General features: G+C 45.5%; 1 protein-coding gene across 1 annotated transcript in view; it reads right to left on the bottom strand.

Moving 5' to 3' along the window:
- Positions 1–23,859, bottom strand: part of spef2 (sperm flagellar 2) — a 375,455-nt gene that overhangs the window by 64,066 nt on the left and 287,530 nt on the right. Inside the window, exon 32 of the mRNA XM_041185381.1 lies at positions 10,274–10,316. Within this exon, the coding sequence (XP_041041315.1) occupies positions 10,274–10,316 (43 nt within the window). The remainder of the gene's footprint in view (positions 1–10,273; positions 10,317–23,859) is intronic.

Genomic DNA, 23,859 nt, shown 5'->3' with positions numbered 1-23,859 from the left:
GTATTGGTGACCATGAAACTATTGGTGATTAACATAAAGGCCAATCTGGTTCACTAATGCTCTTTAAGAAAGGAAATCTGCCATCCTTATCTGGCCTGGCCTATATGTGACTGCAGTCCCACAGCAATGTGGTTGACCCTTAACTGCCCTCTGAAATGGCCTAGCACAACACTCAGTTCAAGGACAAGTAGGAACAGGCAACAACTGCTGACCTTGGCAGTGATGCCCACATCCTGTGGAAGAATAAGTGAGAAAGGATATGGGATTCCTTGACCTTACCGGGGAGATTTACCAGAATGGTTCCAGGGATGGAGGATTTTGGTTACATGGTTAGATTGAAGACGCTGGGGTTGTTCTCCTTGAAGCAAAAGAGATTGAGAGGAGATTTGATAGAGGTGTACAAGATTTTAAAAAAGAAAATGCTGGAAACACTCATCAGGTCAGCTAGCACCTGTGGAGGGAGAACCAGAGTTAAAGTTTCAGGTCAAGGGTCTTTTATCAGAACTGATGCTGCCTGACCTGCTGAGTATTTCCAGCATTTTCTGTTTTTATTTTAGATTTCCAGAATCTGCAGTATGCTGTTCAATTAGCGTATAGGATTATGACAGCTTTAGATAAGATGGATAGATATGATGATGGTCGTAAGGGCTAGAAAACACTGACTTAAGACAGAAACAGAAAATGCTGGAAAAGCTCAGCAGGTCAGACAGAAAATGCTGGAAAACAAACAAATGCTGGAAAACAAACAGAAAATGCTGGAAAAGCTCAGCAGGTCAGACAGAATCTGTGGAAAGGCAGAGTTAACATTTCGAGTCCGTGTGACTCTTCTTCAGAGCTAAAGAGGAGTAAAAATGTGATGAAATTGATACTGTTTAAGGGGGATGGAGCAGGTGAAGCTAGACAGAAGGCCAGCGATAGGTGGAGGTAAAGGAGAGATTGCCAGAGATGTCATAAACAAAAGGACAAAAGGGTGTTAATGATTGTGGTACTGCCTAAAGGGGGTGCTGATGGTGGCATTAAGATCAGAAAGCAGAATGTAATAATAGCAGGACAAGGGTAAGCACTGTGGAAAGAACAACATGAACCAGTGACGGACTCTCTAGTGGAGCTGGGGTGGGGGAGGGGACGGCAGTGGGAAAGAAGATCGAAAATAGGATAAAAGGTGGAGATAAAACTGAATAAAAATGAAAATAAATAAAAATAAAAATAAGTGGATAAAAATAAAAATTAAATAATGAAAATGAATATTGAAAAAAGGGGGATTGGAAAGGGGTTGGGGATGGAGGAGAGGGTTCATTATCTAAAGTTGTTGAACTCAATGTTAAGTCCGGAAGGCTGTAAAGTGCCTAGTCGGAAGATGAGGTGTTGTTCCTCCAGTTTGCGTTGAGCTTCACTGGAACAATGCAGCAAGCCAAGGACGGACATGTGGGCATGAGAGCAGGGTGGAGTGTTAAAATGGCAAGCGACAGGGAGGTCTGGGTCATGTTTGCGGACAGACCGAAGGTGTTCTGCAAAGCGGTCACCCAGTCTGTGTTTGGTCTCTGCAGTGTAGAGGAAACCACATTGGGAGCAGCGAATGCAGTAGACTAAGTTGAGGGAAGCGCAAGTAAAGAGCTGTATGAGGCACGAGTTGGCTATGATGGATTAGGAAACGTTACTTCAAGGGATGACGGTGGATAGGCAATGGCAAACATTCAAAGAGCGCATGGGTGAACTACAATAATTGTTTATTCCTGTCTGGTGCAAAAGTAAAACAGGAAAGATGGCCAAACCATGGCTTACAAGGGAAGTTAGAGATAGCATTAGATCCAAGGAAGAGGCATATAAATTGGCTAAAAAAACCCAACAGACCTGAGGATTGGGAGCAGTTTAGAATTCAGCAAAGGAGGACCAAGGGATTGATTAAGAACAGGAAAATAGAGTACGAGAGTAATCTTACGGGGAACATAAAAACTGACTGTAAAAGTTTCTATAGCTATGTGAAGAGAAAAAGATTGGTGAAGACAAATGTAGGTCCCTTACAGTCAGAAACAGGGGAATTTATAATGGGGAACAAAGAAATGACTGACCAACTAAATACATACTTTGGTTCTGTTTTCACAAAGGAGGACACTAATAACATACCGGAAATGTTGGGGAACACAGGGTTTAGTGAGAGGGAGGAACTGAAAGAAATCAGTATTAGTAAGGAAATGGTGTTGGGGAAATTGATGGGATTGAAGGCCGATAAATCCCCAGGGCCTGATAATCTACATCCCGGAGTACTTAAGGAAGTGGCCCTAGAAATAGTGGATGTATTGGTGGCCATCTTCCGAGATTCTATAGACTCTGGCACAGTTCGTACAGATTGGAGGGTAGCTAATGTAACCCCACTATTTAAAAAGGGAGGTAGAGAGAAAACAGGGAATTATAGACCAGTCGGCCTGACGTTGGTAGTGGGGAAAATTCTAGAGTCCATTATAAAAGATTTAATAGCTGAGCACCTAGAAAACAGTGGCAGAATCGGACAGAGTCAGCATGGATTTATGAAAGGGAAATCACGTTTGACAAATCTACTGGAATTTTTTGAGGATGTAACTAGTAGAGTTGATGAGGGGGAGCCAGTGGATGTGGTTTATTTGGACTTTCAGAAGGCTTTCGACAAAGTCCCATATAAGAGGTTAGTGTGTAAAATTAAAGCGAATGGAATTGGGGGTAGTGTATTGAGATGGATAGAAAACTGGTTGGCAGACAGAAAACAAAGAGTAGGAATAAACGGGCCTTTTTCCGAATGGCAGGCAGTGACTAGTGGGGTACCGCAGGGATCGGTGCTGGGACCCCAGCTGTTCACAATATATATTAATGATTTAGATGAGGGAACCAAATGTAATATCTCCAAATTTGCAGATGACACAAAGCTGGGTGGGAGGGTCAGCTGTGAGGAGGATGCAGAGATGCTTCAGTGTGATTTGGACAAGCTGAGTGAGTGGGCAAATGCATGGCAGATGCAGTAAAATGTGGATAAATGTGAGGTTATCCACTTTGATAGCAAAAACAGGAAGGCAGATTATTATCTGAATGGCTATAAACTGAGAGAGGGGAATGTGCAACGAGACCTGGGTGTCCTTGTACACCAGTCGCCGAAGGTAAGCATGCAGGTGCAGCAGGCGGTAAAGAAGAGAAATGGTATGTTGGCCTTCATAGCGAGAGGATTCGAGTACAGGAACAGGGATGTCTTGCTGCAATTATACAGGGTCTTGGTGAGACCACACCTGGAATATTGTGATAAAAGCAAAATACTGCGGATGCTGGAAATCTAGAACAAAAACAAAAATACCTGGAAAAACCCAACAGGTCTGACAGCATCTGCGGAGAGGGATACAGTTGATGTTTTGAGTCCGAATGACCCTTCATTAGACACTTCTGATGAAGAGGCATACGGACTCAAAACGTCAACTGTATCCCTCTCCGCAGATGCTGTCAGACCTGCTGAGTTTTTCCAGGTATTTTTGTTTTTGTCCTGAAATATTGTGTGCAGTTTCAGTCACCTTATCTGAGGAAAGATGTACTTGTTGTAGAGGGAGTGCAGCGAAGGTTTACCCGACTGATTCCTGGGATGGCGGGATTGACATATGAGGAGAGATTGAGTCGGTTAGGATTATATTCACTGGAGTTCAGAAGAATGAGGGGGGAATCTCATAGAAATTTATAAAATTCTAACAGGACTAGACAGGGTAGATGCAGGAAGGATGTTCCTGATGGTGGGGGAGTCGAGAACCAGGGGTCACAGTCTGAGAATACGGGGTAGACCATTTAGGACTGAGATGAGGAGAAATTTCTTCACCCAGAGAGTGGTGAGCCTGTGGAAGTCGTTACCACAGAAAGTAGTATGTTTTCAAGAAGGAGTTAGATATAGCTCCTGGGGCAAAAGGGATCAAAGGATATGGGGAGAAAGCGGGAGCAGGCTATTGAGTTGGATGATCAGCCCTGATCATAATGAATGGCGGAGCAGGCTCGAAGGGCCAAATGGCCTACTCCTGCTCCCAGTTTCTATGTTGCTATGTTTCACCTGAAAGGAGTGTTTGGGCCTTTGGATGGTGAGGAGGGGGGAAGTAAAGGGGCAGGTGTTGCTCCTTCTGCAATTGTATTGGAAGGTGCTGTGGGAGAGGGATGAGGTGTTGTGGGTGATGGAGGAGTGGACCAGGCTGTCCTGGAGGGAACGATCCCTATGGAATGCCAACAGGGGGTGGGTGAAGGGAAGATGCATTTGGTGGTGGCATCATGCTGGAATTGGCGGAAATGGCGGAGGATGATCCTTTGAATGTGGAGGCTGGTGAGGTGATAAGTGAGGACAAGGGGGACTCTATCATGGCTCTGGGAGGGAGAGGAAGGTGTGAGGGCAGGGGCATGGGAGATGTGGTTGACAGGGCCCTGTCAACCACAGTGGGTGGGAAACCATGGTGAAGAAAGAAGGAAGACATGTCAGAAGTGCCGTTTTGGAAAGTGGCATCACCGGAACAGATGTGAAGGAGGCAAAGGAACTGAGAGAATGAGATGGAGTCCTTACAGGAAGCGGGGTGTGAGGAGCTGTAGTCGAGGTAGCTATGGGAGTCAGTGAGCTTGTAATGAATATTGGTGGACAGTCTATCACCAGAAAGTGAGACGAAAAGAGGTCAAGGAAGGGAAGGGAACTGTCAGAGATGGACCATGTGAAAATGATGGAGGGGTGGAGATTTTTCCAGGTCCAGATGAGAGCATGAAGCAGCACCGAAATAGTCATCAATGTACCGGAGAAAGAGTTGTGGGAAGGGGCCTGAGTAGGACTGGAACAAGGAATGTTCCACGTACACGATAAAGATATAACTGGGGCTCAGGCAGGTACCCATAGCCACACCTTTCATTTGGAGGAAGTGAGACAAGTTTAAGGAGAAATTGTTCGGTGAGAGAACAAGTTCAGTGATTTAAAGTTTAGCGCAAGAGATGCAGGGCTGGGAGGGGGTATGGGGAAGAATATTTCTACAAAATGAATGGTAAAACAATGGAACTTGCTGCCTACAAGGGTGGTGGAAATGGAGATGATCAATGTTTTCAAAAGGAAATCGGATGGGCACCTAATGGAAATAAACTTACAGGGCTATGGGGCAAGTGGGGGAATGGGACTGATTGGATTACTGAATGGAGGGTGGGAATGAACCCGATGGACTGAAAGGCCACCTTCTGTACCCTAATGACTGAATGGGGAGAATCTTTCCAGGTCACACGAGATGGAATCAGGGTGACAGGAGGCCAGGAAAACCATAGGGGGCCGAGGTGCATGGCCTACTGGTCATTTCACAGTTTCAGGGTATTTTACCAACGGAGGGAAAGGGAATGGACAGGCTTCCCATCACAAGGAAGCAGGGAAACAATCTGATAGTGTCAAAGGCCTAGTGAGGACGGATGGAGGATTGACCCCCCCCACAGCTGATTGTAGACAGCCAGGAGGCAGGGGTCGTGGTTTTAGAATTAAACAAGGGGCCGTAGGCAGGGAAGGCAGCCCTCCACCAGCCCAGTGCTTAACTCAGGGGGCCAACACATCCATCAGGAGCTATTTCATTCCATTTTTACGATGATCTTCAGCCTATAGGCAGTAGATTCCAGGGCCCCTGAGTGGGCAGTGCCCACTGTTCCTGGCGTAGATTCCAGGGCCCCTGAGTGGGCAGTGCCCACTGTTCCTGGCGTAGATTCCAGGGCCCCTGAGTGGGCAGTGCCCACTGTTCCTGGCGTAGATTCCAGGGCCCCTGAGTGGGCAGTACCCACTGTTCCTAGGTCAGGATTTTACCTATGACAGGTGGGCTGGGCAGGAGTGGGTTGCTGTGGAGCCGATCGCCACCCATGATTGGCTCCACGCCACCATTTTACGTGGGCAGGCCAATTCGCTGGGTCCAATGGCGACCTGGAGGCCTATTCAAAAACATCGCAGGCAGCTGTCCATAGGCTGCCACTGATGTTGGACTTGGAGAGCAGGCCAGGCAGGAGCGCAGCTCAGTGGGGCTGTCGGCCCCGAGTTCTTTGGCTGAGTGCCTCGCTCCCCTCCTCGGGAGGAGGAGGCCCCCCCCACATAACAATACGTGGCTGGGAGGAGGTGGCATCACAGGTCAGCTCCCACAGTGTGGTGAGATGCACCTGGGTGAGTGCCGCAAGCAGTTTAATCACCTCTTGCGATCGGTAAGGGTGAGCACTGTGTTGGCACGAGTCACTTAGCACAACAGGTAGGTTGGCAGCCCCCCTGGCACCCTTCCCCCACCCCCACCACAACCCCCCCCCCCCAAACCCCCACCCCTCCCCCATCCCTCACCCACCCCCCACACCTCCCCCACCCATCCCCCACCCCAGCAGCAAGCGTAAGCGTAAATCACCTTAGGCACAACTCGGGCTTATCACTAGTGGGTTTCTTTTGCCCCACATTTTAGTTGTTTTTAAGTTGGTGTGCTGTTCAACATCTTTTAATGGACTTTGATTTCTGTAGGCAAGTTGGCAATCATTAAATGCTTTATTCTCAACAAGCCTCTGGTTCTGTGGGTGGAGGAGAACCCATGGATGTGAGGAGTGATTTGTTTCTCATTGAGCTCTATTAAAAAGGCACATAGTTAATGTTCCTGACCAGGTATCGAGTTTGGAGCCTGCAGCCCTGGCATGTGATGGTGCTTCTTATTTGGTAGGCTAGCTGAAGGTTTGTTGGATCAAAGCCTCCCGGGTGTCGCTGCCTCCCTGGAGGTTTCCTGGGTCAGCGTCAACCCCCTCAGCGTTTCCCTGTGTGTGCTCATCCTCAGATTCACCACTGGACTCATCGTGTGCAGCCAGAGCATCTGCGTCTACATCTTCATCGCTCACTGCACTCCCCACCTTTCCAGAGCAAGATTGTGGAGAGTGCAGCACCATCACCAAGACACAATCTGGGGGGTACTGGAGTGCGCCCCCTGAACAGTTCAGGTATTGGAAGTGCATCTTGAGAAGACCGATGGCTCTCTCACCACAGCCCTTGTGGTGCCAAGCCTCCTATTGTACCGCTGCTCTGTCTCTGTTCTTGGATGGGAGAGAGGCGTCATGAGCCACCTTCTGAAGGGATAGCCCTTGTCACCCAGCAGCCATCCATCCAGCCGGGCTGGAGCACTGAAGAGCCCCGGCACCTGGGAGTGTCTGAGGATGTAGGCGTCGTGGGAGCTGCCTGGGTACCTTGCACAGACTTGTAGAATCAGCATCCTGTGATCACACACTATCTGCACGTTCATGGAGTGGAAGCCCTTCCTGTTGATGAAGGCCCCGGGCTCATGTGTACAGTCTATAGCACCCTGGACACGGGGGAAGCCAGCAATGGCCGTGAAGCCTCTGGCTCACTGTGTCTGGCTTGCCTGATCACAGTAGAAGTGGATGAAGGTCAATACATGCCTGAACAGAGCGTCTGTCACCAGTTTGACACAAGTGTGGACAGCTGATTGAGAGACTCCACAAAGATCACCCACCGAGCCCTGGAAGGGGCCAGAGGCATAGAAGTTGAGGGCAACTACGACCTTTAGAGCCACTGGCATGGGGTATCCACCCACACAGTCGGAGCTGATTTCAGGCCCAATCATCTGACAGATGGAGGTCACTGTCTCCCTTGACAGTCGGAGCCTCCTTCAGCACTGCACCTCAGTCATATTGAGGTAGCTGCATCACCGCCTGTAAACCCTGGCAGCAGGATAGTGGCATCTTCTGCAGACCCTTCCACCTTGCACTACCTCTTGGCCCTGCACCGCTTGTGCCCGCGCCTGTCCTCCCACAGGTGGCTCCCCTGGAGGCTGAATATGGACTCCTGGCCTCCTCCCCCTTCGAGCCCTCCCTTCCTCCTCCAGTGGAGAGCACAATCCCCATTCCCAGGGTTGTCTGATGCCTGCAAGGCCCTCCAGAGTCCTGAACAGAAGCCTGTTCTTTCTGTCAAAGCAGCTCAGAAGAGAATTGAAGTTGTCCTGTTCACCGGCAAGTAGCAGTAAGTTTAAAAACCAAAGGTATAACTACAAGCATTAGCGAGCTCACTCACCCCTCTTATCCCATCCATAGATGAGGTTTTTAAAAATGTGGCCTACCTGCCTGCCCGTTGCATCCATGCGGCACCCTGAAAATCGCATGGGCTGCAAAAAATCATTCTCAATTGCTGCCTCAAGGGCCTTAACTGGCCCATTAATTAATAGCGGGCAGGCCTTGGAACTCAAAGCGTGCTCGGCATGTTAGCCCAGCCCCCGCATGCCAGCCTGCCAATTCTGGCCCTGGTGTAGATTCCAGGGCCACTGCCTGGGCAGTGCCCACTGTTCCTGGCGTAGATTCCAGGGCCCCTGAGTGGGCTGTGCCCACTGTTCCTGGCGTAGATTCCAGGGCCCCTGAGTGGGCTGTGCCCACTGTTCCTGGCGTAGATTCCAGGGCCCCTGAGCTGAAAGAAACTCATTTTTAATGTGACTGTCCAGGGTGTGCTTTGTCAGGTGTCTGTTTAAATCTATGAGTTTTACTGTTGCCTTACCGGGGTGTAAATGAGAGTCAGATTGATTAGGGGATCTTTGTAGTTATTATAGCAGTAATTTTGCAGACATATGTATGTGTTTACAATTTTTCTTATATTAATAAATGCTTAATTTAGTTTTATAAAAAAAACCTCTTGCTACTCGGTGGTCTTATTACTACTGAATTCAAAGCCTGCATCTTGAAACATACAAATTGCAAAAATAGTTTATGACAGTTGTTTCAAGTTTCCCTCTGGGATTTGAAAAACTCAGCCTTTACCATCGACTGTGTCATAATAGTGGTTGACTCTTTAACTGCCCTCTGAAATGGTATGGCAAGCCACTCAGTTCAAGGGCAATTAGGGATGGGAACAAATGCTGGCCTTGCCAGTGACACCAACACCCATGAAAGAATAAAAAAAGGTCCACCTGAGAGGGCAAGTAGGGCCTTAGTTTCTGTCTGTAGTTTTTTCCTCTTGTTGGTTCCCTCACCACCTGCCACAGACCCAGTCTAGCAGCTATGTCCTTTAGGACTCGGCCAGCTCAGTCATTGGTGGTCTTACCGAGCCACTCTTGGTGATGGACATTGAAGTCCCCCACCCAGAGTACATTCTGTGCCCTTGCCACCCTCAGTGCTTCCTCCAAGTGGTGTTCAACATGGAGGAAGCACTGATTCATCAGCTGAAGGAGGGCGGGACGTGGTAATCAGCAGGATGTTTCCTTGCCCATGTTTGACCTGATGCTATGAGACTTCATGGGGTCTGGAGTTGATGTTGAGGACTCCCAGGGTAACTCCCTCCCGACTGTATACCACTGTGCTGTCACCTCTGCTGAGTCTGTCCTGCTGGTGGGACAGGACATACCCAGGGACGGTGATGGTGGTGTCTGGGACATTATCTGTAAGGGATAATTCCGTGAGGATGACTATGTCAGGCTGTTGCTTGACTAGTCTGTGAGACAGCTCTCCCAGTTTTGGCACTAGCCCCCAGGTGTTAGTAAGGAGGACTTTGCAGGGTCAAAAGGACTGAGATTGTCATTGCTGTTTCCGGTGCCGAGGCTGATGCTAGATTATCTGTCTGGTTTTATTGTAATTTGACTTTCCTGTAACGGATTAATATTTATATGATATATGGAATGGTTTTACAAAGCTCGATGTGAAAACTACCTTTATATATTTCATGTAAAGTAAACCAACCACTGGGTCACAGTCAAGTCCCAGCTTGTGGTATGTTTGTCAGGCCTTCTCTTGGATAACTGCAGTGGAACAGGTGTGAAGGGACAGCACGCAGACATCCAGAGATTTAGGTGGTTGACTCTCAGTGTGCCCTGGCTAGTCCCTAGTACCTGCAGGCAGGATGTGGCACCAGACTGGTGCCCAGTGACTGGAGAGCTCCTGATATGGGGACTGTACAGACTGCCAGCATGGTAATTCCCTGGCAGGGCTGGAGGGGACAATCGCCCAGGTGATTAGGAATGTTGGGAGTTGGGGGCTGAGAGTGAGGGCGATGTGTCAGTTAAGGCCCAAGCATTCTCATAGAGAGCCCTTCCCCATATTCCCAATCTATCCCTATGCCATATTCCCAATCCAAACCTTACCCGTATTCCCAATCCAATCCTTACCCCAGTCTCAAACCTAGCCCTGTGCCATATTCCCAATGAAGCCCAAGTCCAGTGACTGAAACAAGTACCTTTCTTCTTATCTGCTGACTTTCTTCCCTTCTTTGGCTTTTTCTCAGCTGGTTTCTGGAGGTCATTTTCCTTTTCTTCTTTCAGCTTCTGTTCTTTCTTCTCCTCTTCCTCCTTGACTTTCACCACTGTTTGGATCTGAAACCGAAAGGGAAAGAATGGGAAATAAAGAGAGAGAGAAAGTTAATTCCATAGTAATTGGATTTAATTGCATGCAGATTGTGGGCTTTAACTGGGGATTCACTCGATCCCCTATAAATCGTCAGGGATTAAAACTGTGGCTGTTAGGTTAGAGAGTGCATCCATGTAATGTGTAACTCAGTAAATAAATACTGAAAAAGGGGTGTAAAGATTGGTTCTAGTTCTATCCTTTGCCAACTGGCTTTCTGGAGTATAACATGGTAGCAGAGAATAGTTGCCTAAAGGAGAAGATTGGAAACCAAGAAAAAAATCAACTGGAAATCTATAAACCTAGTAGCTATTGTGAACAATGGGAGGAAGCCAAGTGTAAATTGTCAGAGTATGACTACTTCCTGATGTTCTCAGTGTTTGAACCAGTGGAAGAATGAAGTGGACACATGGACCAAGCAGCCATCCCTGCAGACGCTCAGGCCCCTCGTATATTTGAGGCACCTGGAGCGACTCAGGATGCCAATATATTACCCCCAATCCCATGTGCTTTAATTTTACGCACTAACCTCTTAATGTGGGACTTTAACAAAAGCTTTCTGAAAATCCAAATACACCACATCCACTGGTTCTCCCTTATCTATTAGACTAGTTACATCCTCAAAGAACTTGAGGAGGTTTGTCAAACATGATTTCCCTTTCATAAACCCATGTTGACTTTGTCTAATCCCGTTGATATTTTCTAACTGCCTGTTATCATGTCCATTATAATAGACTCTAGCATTTCCCTACCACTGATATCAGGCTAATCCGGCTGTAATTCACTGTTTTCTCCCTTCCTCCTTTTATAAATAGTGGGGTTACATTTGCCACCCTCCAATCTGCCGGGACTGTTCCAGAACATACAGAATTTTGGAAAGTGACAACCAACACATTCATTATTTCCATGGCCACCTCCTTTAGTACTGTTAGGAAACAGAGATAGTTTAAGTAAGTTATATTTGTATTTTTGAGTGTGAGGGATGAGTTTTAGACTTACAGTTAGTTTGATTTGTATTTCCATATTTATGTGTTAAGAAAAGGTAAAATTGAGTTTTGGTGTCACTTGCATTTCTAATGATGTTTTTATGACTGTTGCAGCTAAGGTAAACAAGCAGGAGGAGCGGTAATGTTGATGGCTGAGTTAGTGAGAGAGAGTGCGTGGAAGAAAGCTTGAATGCATGTGGTGACCCAGTGGAGAGGCACATCAGAATGAGAGTTCGAAACCCTGGAGGTGAACCCCTGCAGAAGGTGTCCGTGAGAAAGCATTGGTTTGGGAAAATATTCTAAAGCGAGTTCTAGGAAAGTGGAGATTGGAACCCCTCATGTGGAAGATGGAGTTCAGTTTGCACACGGTATGACAAGCATCTGAGGGGAGTTGATGAGAGATCCATAGCATCTGGTTGAGGTGGCATCAGTCACTCGGTTTCAGAGTGTGATTTTCTGACCACAGGTCGCCATAGGTTTACATGGACTGTGCACTTTCTGTGAACATTAAAGTGTAAGATTGCTTTTATAACTTGTGTTATCCTTACAAATCTGTATATACCTGTAAAGGCATAGTTGTGGGTGAAGGAGTATTGTAATATAGTTCATCCTTTCTTGTTTAATAAATATTTTATTTTTTTGGTAGAAGTTCATGAGCAGACTCCTATGACTCTGTTCAGTAGCCCCTCTCCACGTATCTAAACAAACAAATTAAAGTTAGGATCTATCTAGCTGGGCTCCACCCTGGGTTCAGGCTTGTTCAGGGGTAACTTCAGCTGGGATCATAACAAAGTGGGGGCTCTTGAGGGATTTGAAATGCGGACAGTGGGTGATTGAATGTGGAACAATAATTGGTTCGAGATTGTCTTATAAGATGGGATTGGAAATCCTCGAACATTGGTGGGATCTGTCAATCCTTTTTAAAGAGCACGTGGAGGTACAAGGGTACTGGCTGTAGGAATTGGAGTTGCTGTGAGGTATATTATAGGGGTTGGAATCCAAATGGCTTTGGAGGTTGCAAAGACTTTTATACAGATGGAAAATGTAACCCTGACTGCTTTGCAGAAATTAACCAAGAGTAATCTAATGGGATTGGCGGCTAAATTGGAGTTAGAATTACCCGAGGGAGCGAAGAAACTGGACAGAGTTAGGATAAAAGCACAGCATTTAAAACTGGGAGGGATAATAGAGAGACCATGTTCTCCAGGGGTTAAGTCAATTGAGTTAGCTAAGGCCCAGTTGCAAATAAAGCAACTTGAACAAGCAAAGCAACTGAAAAAACTTGAATTAGAGGCAAAAGGAAAAAAAAGGGCAGAAAAGGAAGAAGAGAATATTTCAAAGAGAAATGGAGATGTGAAAACTCGATCTCCATAGGGAGAAGTTAGCAATGGAGAGAAGGAACGAGAAAGGGAATACTGGCTTAGAAGGCTGGAAGTTAAAAAAGAGATCTCAAACATTGAGTAAAGTTTTGATGATGAAAAATCCTTCAACCCAAAACCTAGTGGTGAGATGTTTAAGCTTGCGCCAGCTCTTCCAAAGTTTGAGGAAAGGGATGTGGAGGCATTCTTCATTTCGTTTGAAAAGGTAGCTAAGCCAAAGAAGTATCCAAGAGAAATCATAGAATCACAGAATTTTAATGGCACAGAAGGAGGCCATTCGGCCCATCGTGTCTGTACCAGCTCTCCAATTGAGCATTATGACCTAGTGCCATTGCCCTGCCTTTTCCTCATACCCCTGTATATTGTTTTTGTTCAAATAATCATCTAATACCCTCTTGAATGCCTCGATTGAACCTCCCCCACCACACTTCCAGGCCGTGCATTCCAGACTCGAACCACTCACCTCACATTTGTTTCTTTTGTAAATCACTTTAAATCTGTGCCCCCTGGTTCTTGATTCTTTTATGAGCGGGAACAGCTTCTCCCTATCGACTCTGTCCAGCCCCCTCATGATTTTGAACATTTCTATCAAGTCTCCTCTCAGCCTTCTCCTCTCCAAGGAGAACAGTCCCAACCTCTCCAATCTATCCTCATAGCTGAAGTTTCTCATCCCTGGAACCATTCTTGTAAACCTCTTCTGCGCTCTCTCCAATGTGTTCACATCCTTCCTATAATATGGTACCCAGAATTGTACACAATATTTCAGCTGAGGTCTAATGCATGTTTTATATAAATTCAGCTCAACCTCCTTGCTCTTGTACTCTATGCTCCTAAAAATAAAGCCCAGGATACAATATGTGTTATTAACTGCTACCTTTAATGATCTATGCACGTATACACCCAAGTCTTTCTGCTCCTGCACCCCCTGCAAAATGTCACCCCTTATTTTATATTGTCTGTCCATGTTCTTCCTACCAAAATGCACCACCTCACACTTCTCCACATTGAACTTCATCTGTCACCTATCTGCCCACTCCACCAACTTGTCTATGTCCTTTTGAAGTTCCACACTGTCCTCCTCGTAGTTCACAACACTCCCAACTTTCGTATCATCTGCAAACTCTGAATTTGTCTCCTACGCACCAAGTTCTAGATCATTAATATATATCAGGAAAAGCAAGGGTCCCAATACTGACCCCTGGGGAACTCCACTACAAACCTCCCTCCAGCCCGAAAAATATCCATTGACCATTACTCTCTGCTTCCTATTTTGTCACCAATTTTGTATCCATGTTTTATTCCATGAGCAATAACTTTTCTCACAAGTCTGTTGTGTGGCACTGTTTCAAAATTGCCTCTTGAAAGTCCATGTACACCACATCAACAGCATTACCCTCATCGACTTTTTCTGTTACCTCTTCAAAAAACTCCAGCAAGTTAGTTAAGCATGATTTTCCCTTTAGAAATAATCCATGCTGGCTCTTCCTTATCAACCCATATTTTTACATGTGACCACAAACTCTATCCTGAATAATTGTTTCTAGAATCTTGCCCACCCCTGAACTGGTTTGTAATTGCTGGGCTTAACCTTACAACCTTTTTTGAACAAGGGTGTAATGTTTGCAATTCTCCAGTCCTCTGGCACCTCCCCTGAGTGTAGGGAAGACTGAAAGATTATGGCTAGTGCCCTACGATTTCTATTCTCACTTCCTTCAATATCCTTGGATGCAACTTATCCAGTCCCGGTGTCTTGTCAACTTTAAGTACCAACAGTCTATTCAACACTTCCTCCTTCTCAATTTTGAACCCTTCTAGTGACAGAGTTTCCTTGTCTGTCACCATGGCCTGGGTAGCATCTCCCTCCTTGGTAAAGACGGATGGAAATTTTTCATTTAATACCTCAGCCCTGGCCCCTTCGTCCATGTGTGAATTCCCCGTTAGGTCCCTAATCAGCCCTACTCCTCCTTCTACCACCTTTTACTATTTATATGCCTATAGAAGACTGCCAGTCTTTTCTCATAATCCCTCTTCACTTCTCTAATTTGCTTTTTCACCTCCCCTCTGAACCTTCTGTATTTCTCTTTGTTCTCAATTGTATTTTCTACCTGACACCTGTCATAAGTACACTTTTTCTCCTTTATCTTAATTTCTATCTCCTTTTTCATCCAGGGAGCTCTGGATTTGTTTCCCTACTTTTCCCTATCGATGGAACATACCTTGACTGTGCCCGAACCAATTCTTTTGTTCAGCTACAGTTTTTCCCTCCAATCTTTCATTCCTGTCTATCTGGCCCAGCTCTTTCTTGCCCCATGGAAGTCGGCTCTTGTCCAGTTAATTATTTTTACTCTGGATTGCCTATCGTCCTTTTCTATCATCATCTAAAATATACAATACAACGATCACTGTCTCCTAAATGTTCCCCCACTGACACTAGATCTACCTGGCTGGCCTCATTTCCAAGAACCAGGTCTAACAGTGCGTCTTTTAAACAAAAACAGAAAATGCTGGAAAAACTCAGCAGGTCTAACAGCACCTGCAGCAATAGCAACAGCATCCCTGCACAGATGCTCTTAGACCTGCTGAGTTTTTCCAGCATTTTCTGTTTTTGTTTCAGATTTCCAGCATCCACAGTATTTTGCTTTATCTTAGTGCATCTTTTCTTGTTGGATTGGACACATACTGCTGTAGAAAATTTTCCTGATCACAATCTAGGATCTTTTGCCCCTCTCCACCCTTTACACTATCACTGTCCCAGGCTACATTCAGGTAATTAAAGTCACCCATTATAACTACTCTATAATGCTGCAACTCTCTGTAATTCCCCTGCAGATTTGTTCTCCTACATCCTTCTCACTATTTGATGGTCTATAGACTACACCGAGCAATGTAATCACATCCTTTTTGTTCCTTAGCTCGAGCCAAGTTGATTCTGTCCTTGAACCCTCTGGGACATCTTCTTTCTCCAGCACTGCAATGCTCTCCTTAAACAATATTGCCACCCCTCCTCCTTTCCTATCTCTTCTGAACACCTTGTACACGGGAATATTTAACACCCAGTTCTGCCCTTCCTTAAGCCAGGTCTCTGATATCGCCACAACATCATATTTCCACATGGCAATCTGCGCCTGTAACTCCCCAATCTTATTCACTATACTCCATGCATTCACATACATGAATAGTAACCCTGACTTAGATTTTGTTACTTTCTCTATTACCCCGACTTTACCTATTAACTTTCTGTTCTCTACACAAGCGCTATTTGTCCCTCCCAGTATTTTGTTCACCTTGGTATTCCTCTCTAATATTCTCTCCTGGTTCCCACACCCCTGCTAAGTTAGTTTAAACCCTCCCAACAGCACTAGCAAAACACCCCGCAAGGAACTCAGTCCCAGCTCTGTTCAGGTGCAACCCGTCTGGCTTGTACAGGTGTCATCTCCCCCAGAGTCAGTCCCAGTGTCCCAGGAATCTAAAGCCCTCCCTCCTGCACCATCTTTCCAGTCACATATTCACCTGCCTTATCCTCCTATTTCTGTACTCACTGGAACGTGGCACTGGGAGTAATCCGGAGATTACTGCATTTGAGGTCTTGCTTGTTAATTTTCTACCCAGCTCCCTAAATTCTGATTCCAGGACCACATTCCCCCTTCCTACCTAAGTCACTGGTACCAATGTGAACCACGATCTCTGGCTGATCACCCTCCTCCTGAAGAATGTCCTGCAGCTGCTCTGTGACATCCTTGACCCTGGCACCAGGGAGGGGCAACACACCATCCTGGAGTCATGTCTACAGCCACAGAAACACCTGTCTGTTCCCCTAACCGATGAATCTCCTGTCACTATAGCCCTTCCTTTCTTCTTCCTCCCCTCCTGTACAGCTGAGCCGCTCGTGGTGCCACAAACATGGCTCTGGCTGCACTCCTCCGAGGAACCAGCACCCTCACCAGCTTCCAAAACAGACCCCAGGGGGCTCCTGCACTACCTGCCTACTCTCTTGGACAGCCTGGTGGTCACCCATTCCCTCCCTGTCTCCAGACCCTTAAGCTGCAGTGTGACCACCTCTCTGAACGTGCTATCTGTGCATTATTTTCTTTTATTTTTATTATTACTCATTCACGGGAGGCGATGGCATAATGGTATTGCTAATGGACTAGTAATGCCGGCACAACGCTCTGGGGGCCCAGGTTTAAATCCCACCACGACAAATGGTGGAATCTGAATTCAACAAAAATCTGCAATTAAAAGTCAAATGATGACCATGATACCATTGTCAGTTGTTGTAAAAACCCAGAAGGAAATCTGTTGTCAATATGATTGACTCTTAAATGACCGCTACAAAGACTCAAAAAAGGAATGAAAATGGACAGACCACGGACCACCCGGCATCGCCCTAGGCACCGGAAACAACAACGGCATCTCAGCCCTGTCGACCCTGCAAAGTCCCCTTACTAACATCTGGAGGCTAGTGCCAAAACTGGGACAGCTGTCTCACAGACTAGTCAAGCAACAGCCTGACATAGTCATCCTCACGGAATCATTAAGAAGCCCTAGCAAAACTGGAGTCAATGGGAATCAGGGGGAAAACTCTCTGCTGGCACAAAGGAAGATGGTTGTGGTTGTTGGAGGTCAGTCATCTCAGTTCCAGGACATCACTGCAGGAGTTCTTCAGGGTAGTGTCCTCGACCCAACCATCTTCAGCTGCTTCATCAATGACCTTCCTTCCTTCATAAGGTCAGAAGTGGGGATGTTCACTGATGATTGCACAATGTTCAGCACCATTCATGACTCCTCAGATACTGAAGCAGTCTATGTCCAAATGCAGCGAGACCTGGACAATATCCAGGCTTGGGCTGACAAGTGGCAAGTAACATTCACAACAGACAAGTGTCAGGCAATGACCATCTCCAACAAGAGAGAATGCAACCATTGCCCCATGATATTCAATAGCATTACCATCACTGAATCCCCCACTATCAACATCCCAAGGGTTACCATTGACCAGAAACTGAACTGGACTAACCGTATAAATACTGCAGTTACAAGAGCAGGTCAGAGGCCAGGAACCCTGCAATGAGTAACTCACCTCCTGACTCCCCGAAGCCTGTCCGCCATCTACAAGGCACAAGTCAGGAGTGTGATGGAATACTCCCCACTTGCCTGTATGAGTGCAGCTCCCACAACACTCAAGAAGTTTGACACCAACCAGGACAAAACAGCCACTTGATTGGCAACACATCCACAAACATTCACTCCCTCCACCACCGATGCACAGTAGCAGCAGTGTGTACCAGCTACAAGATGCACTGCAGGAATTCACCAAGGCTCCTTCAACAGCACCTTCCAAACCGACAGCCACCTCTATCTAGAAGGACAAGTGCAGCAGACACATGGGAACACCACCACCTGGAAGTTCCCCTCCAAGCCACTCACCATCGTGACTCCTTCACTGTCGCTGGGTCAAAATCCTGGAACTCCTTTCCTAACAGTACTGTGGGTGTACCTACACCACATGGACTGCTGCGGTTCAAGAAGGCAGCTCACCACCACCTTCTCAAGGGCAGGTAGAGATGGGTAATAAATGCTGGCCCAGCCAGTGAAGCCCACATCCCATGAATGAAGGAAAAGTAATGTGGGACTCGCTGCGTAGGCCAGCCCCAATTGCCCTTGAGAGGGTGGTTGTGAGTTGCCTTTAGATACAACTGGGTGGTTTTTTAGGCTATTTCAGAGTCAACCATTGCTGTGGTAAGGACAGCAGATTTCCTATCTTAAAGGAAAGAGCATTAGTGAACCAGGTGTGCTTTTACAAAAACTTCTTGATTTTCATTAGACTTTAATTCCAGATGTTTATTGATGTCAAATTCCACCATCTGCCATGGCAGGATTTGAACCTGGATCCACAGAGCATTATCCTGGACCTCTGGATTATTATTGCCACAACAATACCACTACATCATTACCTCCCCTTATTACTTTGACAGTCTAGGTTGGTAGGAATGAGTTAGTGAGGTTTATGCTTCACTTTCAGAAGAGTGGTTTATGATGTAGTAAAAAAAAAGTCTATTCTCAGTACATATGATTTAGTCCTTGAGACCTACAGGCAGAAATTTCAGCATGCAAAGAAATATGCTGGGCAGACATATACTGAATTAGGGAAGTAATTTGCTTGGAAGAAGTTAAAGATTCACTTCCTCTTGTAGTTAAAACCCATGTTGAAGACCAGAAGATTAAAACAGCTAGACAGGCAGCGGAGATGGCAGACAATTATGAGCTGGTCCTTTTATTGTCATCCCCATAAGCCTGAGAAGATGTGAGGGTGAAAGCAAGACAAGTAGCCAGGGAGAAGAAGGGACAGTTGGGAATTCTAGGGAAATTTCTCCTCAGACCAGAAAAGAAGGTGTTGAGGGTGGCAGTGACATTCAAAAGCCGAAGTGTTTCCATTGTAATAAGGTAGGGCCGTGCTCAGATAGTTTGCTGGAGATTAAATGGTGGCCCTATTGCAGTAGTAGGAATGCCAAAGGAATCCTCAGGAAAGGTTATATCAGAAAAGGAAATGGTTGTTAAAACTGTAGCAGTGGTACAGGTGAAACGTGTTCCCTCAGAACACACAGGAAAGGAGGATATGGTTCAGGATGGTCCGGAGAATTCTTCTTTCATTACTGTTGAAGAAAGTTAAGCTAATAGAGGGTCTGGATGTTTTGTGTCAAAGGGAGTAGTGTTCCCTTACTCCTCCAACAAAATAAGTAAACGGATTAAACTTTTGAGAGATACAGGGGCAGGTCAATCATTGGTGGTGGCTGACGATACAATTTGTTTTATGAAAGAAAAAATATTGATGAGGTATTAATGGAATTGTTATGGTGGGAATTATTCCGAAATGACCTGTTGGAAGGATGGATTTTATTCTGGGTAATGATTTGGCCAGTGGACACAGTAGTGTGGCTGATCTTAACCAACTTCAGAAAACTCCTGTGGCCAAAATGAAAGGCTTATTGTCCATAACAAGAAATGGAGGGAAAACCTAATTAACGTAGAAAATCATTTTTTATGTATAAAAGAGGAGTTTGCTAATGAAAGAAGAGAATTGGTGAGAACAATTGAGAATCAGTCACAGAAAGTGTCACTTGACTGAGGGCTTGAAATGTTTAAATGATAAATGTGTAGAAGCAACTTAAAGGCCAAATTTCAGTTAAAACTTGGTGAACTTCAAGCAGCAGTAGTTGCTATGAAAAATTGTGGAAAATGCCTTGATCAGGAAAAGGAATTGTTGGTAAATCAGAACAATTGGTTGAATGCAGAATTAAAAACCAAAACTAACAAGCTGTTAGAACTTTGTCGTGGAAAGAGCAGTGAGATTCTCGAACTTCAATGCAAACTGGAGAAATGGAAGATACGGTGTGTGATATGGAGGGTCACAGTTCCAAAGTTGCTACTGTGAATAAAAACTCTGCTGAATTGTGGTCCATTTGAGCAAAGAACTGATCCAAGTAAAATTACTGATGTGCTAACCTCAGTAATGGACAATGTGAAAACAGCGAAAGTGCCTGCAGAATTGGAAATTAAGAATTGCCAACAAAAAGGATTGAAAGTGCAAAATGGCCTGGAAAAATCAATGACCAGAGACTCTGATGTACAAATGCTAACACACAAAATACAGCAGTTGGAATCCAGGCAAGTGGACAGATCCAAAACGTGGAAAGGAGTGGAATGATATAGTTGGTGGATTACACAAAAGAATTGAAGGGTTGGAACAAACTATGAAACTTCACAGGGAGAATATAATTGACATTGCTCAAGGAGAAGTGGAAAAGACCTGTTCAGATTGGGAGAAACAACAATATCATTAAAAGTTTAAAGATCAAACCAAGCAGGAATATGAAATGCTTTTGTGTGAACATAAAAAGCATCTCAATAACATCCTTGAAACGACAAAAAGAGATTTTGACCAGAGAAGAAATGAGATGTTAATGCACAAAAATGCTGTTTTAACCTTGTTAAATTGAAATGAGAATTTACCACATTTGAGTTTGGAAAATGAGTTTGAAAATGGAATTACACCTGCAGCTAATGAAAAGGATGACTGGGCTGTGGACTGAAATGAATCATTCTTTGCTGAGTTAAAAGAGTGGGGGGCAGGATTTTGCCCTTGTCGGGCAGGCTCGGTGGGGAGTGGTCAGGAAGCTGACTGCTACCCGGAATCGGGGCCGGACTGGTGGGCTAATTAAAGCCCGTCCAGCAGCAGCGCTCAGCACTGCCTATGTGGGGGAGGGGAGGGCGAGCGCAAACTTCACGCCTGAGGGCTGGAAAAGCTCCCTGTGGCACAGAGTTGCCTCAGGGAGATGAGTGGACTTAAAAATTAGAAATAAAATTTTAAAAATGTTATAAAACATGTCCCCTCACGTGACTCTATCACACGAGAAGGGGCATGTTATAAATGAAATTTAAAACATTTTATTTTATTTTTGTTTGATCTTGGAAACCTCATCCAGCCCGTGGATGTGGTTTCAAAGAACACTCGGCCCTTTCGCCCGCCAACTGTAAGGTTGGACAGTCAGTGAAAAATTTGTTGCAATGGCCTTGTCCATGGCCTTATTATTTGTCAGCAGGTGTGCTGCCAGCTCCGGCACGCGCCCGCCAACCGAAATATCGCGTGTGATTTCAGGCTCGAGCGAGTCGGTGTCCAACATGCTGGGATGATCCAGCATGTGGGAGGCGGGGGGATGATTCCTGTCAGGTGACCTTATGCAGACATATTACAATGAAGGTCCCAACATCCAACAGGGGAAATGCAGCATTGATGGACAGAGCAGACAATTGCAAACTACTTTCATGACTTTGAGAGACTGATTTTCGTGCCATATTGCCCGCTCACACAGCCAAACACCCCTGATGCCAGTGGGCACAGAAAATTCCACCCCTAATCTTTTACCAATCACTTTAAATCTCTGCAAAAGTAAATCGGCCCTTCCCATTCACTCTATCCAGGTCCCTCACAATTTTGTACATCTCAATCAGATCTCCCCTCAGCCTCCTCTGTTCCAAGGAGAACAACCCCAGCCTTTCCAATCTTTCCTCATAGCTGCAATTTTCCAGTCCTGGTAACATCCTCGTAAATCTCCTCTGTATCCTCTCGAATGCAATCACATCCTTTCTGTAATGTGGTGACTAGGACTGCACACAGTACTCTAGTTGTGGCCTAACTAATGTTTTATACAGTTCCTGCATAACCTCCCTGCTCTTATATTCTATACTTCAGCTAATAAATGAAAGGATTCCATATGTCTTCTTAACCACCTTATCAACCAATAATGCTGCCTTCAGCGATCTATGGACATTCACTCCCTTATTCCCTCTCAGTATTTTCCCATTTATTGTGTAATCCTTTGCCTTGTTTGACCTCTCCGAATGCATCACCTCACATTTCTCTGGGTTGAATTCCATTTGCCACTTTTCTGCCCCCCTGAGCAGATCATTGTTACCTTCCTGCAGTCCATAGCTATCCTCCTCACTATGAACCAAGTGGCCAACCATCTCCCCCTCCTTTTGGACTTTGTAGCAGGTTGATAGAACTGAGTGGCTTGCTTGGCCATTTCAGAGGGTGTTTAAGATTCAACCACATTGCTGTGGGTCTGGAGTCACATGTAGACCAGACTGGGTAAGGATGGCAGATTTCCTTCCCTAAAGGACGTTAGTGAACCAGATGGGTTTTTACAACAATTGATTTTAGTTTCATGGTTACCATGAATGAGGCTAGCTTTTTATTGAAATTCCTGATTTATTAATTGAATTTAAATTCCACCAGGGAGATTGCTTGAATCCATTAATAAGGAGGCAGTAGCAGGACATTTAGAAAATCATAATACAATCAGGCAGAGTCAACATGGTTTTGTGATAGGGAAATTGTGCTTGACAAATTTATTTGAGTTCTTTAAGAAAGTAACAAGAAGGATGGATAAAGGGAAACCTGTGGATGCTCTGTACTTGGATTTTCAAAAGCCATTTGATAAGGTGAAAATCAAAGGTTACTCCACAAAGTACGAGCTCATGGACTGCAGCAGTTCAGGGAGGCAGCTCACCACTACCTTCTCAAGGGCAAGGGCAATTAGGGATGGGCAATAAATGCTGACCAAGCCAGCGCTGCCCACATCCCATGAATGAATAAAAAAACATACTAGCATGGATAGAGCATTGGTTAGGTAACAAGAAGCAGAGAGTAGAGATAAATGGGTCTTTTTTGGGTTGGCAAAATGTGATGAGTGGAGAGCCACAGGGATCAGTGCTGGGACTTCAACTATTTACAATTTACATCAACGACTTTGATGAAGGGACTCAGTGTATTGTAGCTAAGTTTGCTGATGACACAAAGGTAGGCAGGAAAATAAGTTGTCAAGAGGACAAAAAGAGTCTACAAAGGGATCTCGATGGGTTAAGTGGGTGGGCAAAATGAGTATAATGAGGGAAAACGTGAACATGTCCACTTAGCAGGAAGAATAGAAAAACAGAAATTATTTACATAGAGAAAGATTTCAGAACTCTGAGGTACAGAGGGATCTGGGTGTCCTGGTACATGAATCCCAAAATGCAGAATGCAGGTACAGCAAGTGATAGGAAGACAAATGGAATGATGTTGTTTATTGCAAGGAGAATGGAATATAAAAGTAGGGAAGAGTTGCTACAGTTTTACAGGGCCTTAGTTAGACCTCATCTGCTGGACGGTGTACAATTTTGGTCTCCTTAGTTAGAAAAGATATGATTATATTAGAAGCAGTTCAGAGAAGATTCACTCGAGTCAATCCTGGGATGGTGGATGGTGTTGGCTTATGAGGGAAGCTTGAGCAGGTTGGGCCTGTACCCATTGGAGTTTTGAAGAATGAGAGGTGATCTTATTGAAACATGCAGGATCCTGAAGGGACTTCACAGTGTGGATGCTGAGAGAATAGAACTAGAGGACACAGTTTAAAAATTAAGGGTCTCCCATTTGAAACAGAGGTGAGGACAATTTTTTTCTCTGAGAGGGGAGACTGCTTGGGAATACCAGGTGCAGTAGGCTTTTGCTGCCACTAGAGGCTGCTCACATCATCCCTCTCCACATTCACTACCACATGATCAGTCGGCAATCTTGGGCTCCCAGTAGGAGGCGTTCTCTTTCCTCA

This window comes from Carcharodon carcharias, chromosome 4, assembly GCF_017639515.1.
Source record: "Carcharodon carcharias isolate sCarCar2 chromosome 4, sCarCar2.pri, whole genome shotgun sequence".
NCBI lineage: Eukaryota > Metazoa > Chordata > Chondrichthyes > Lamniformes > Lamnidae > Carcharodon > Carcharodon carcharias.
This window is presented reverse-complemented; position numbering and strand designations above follow the sequence as displayed.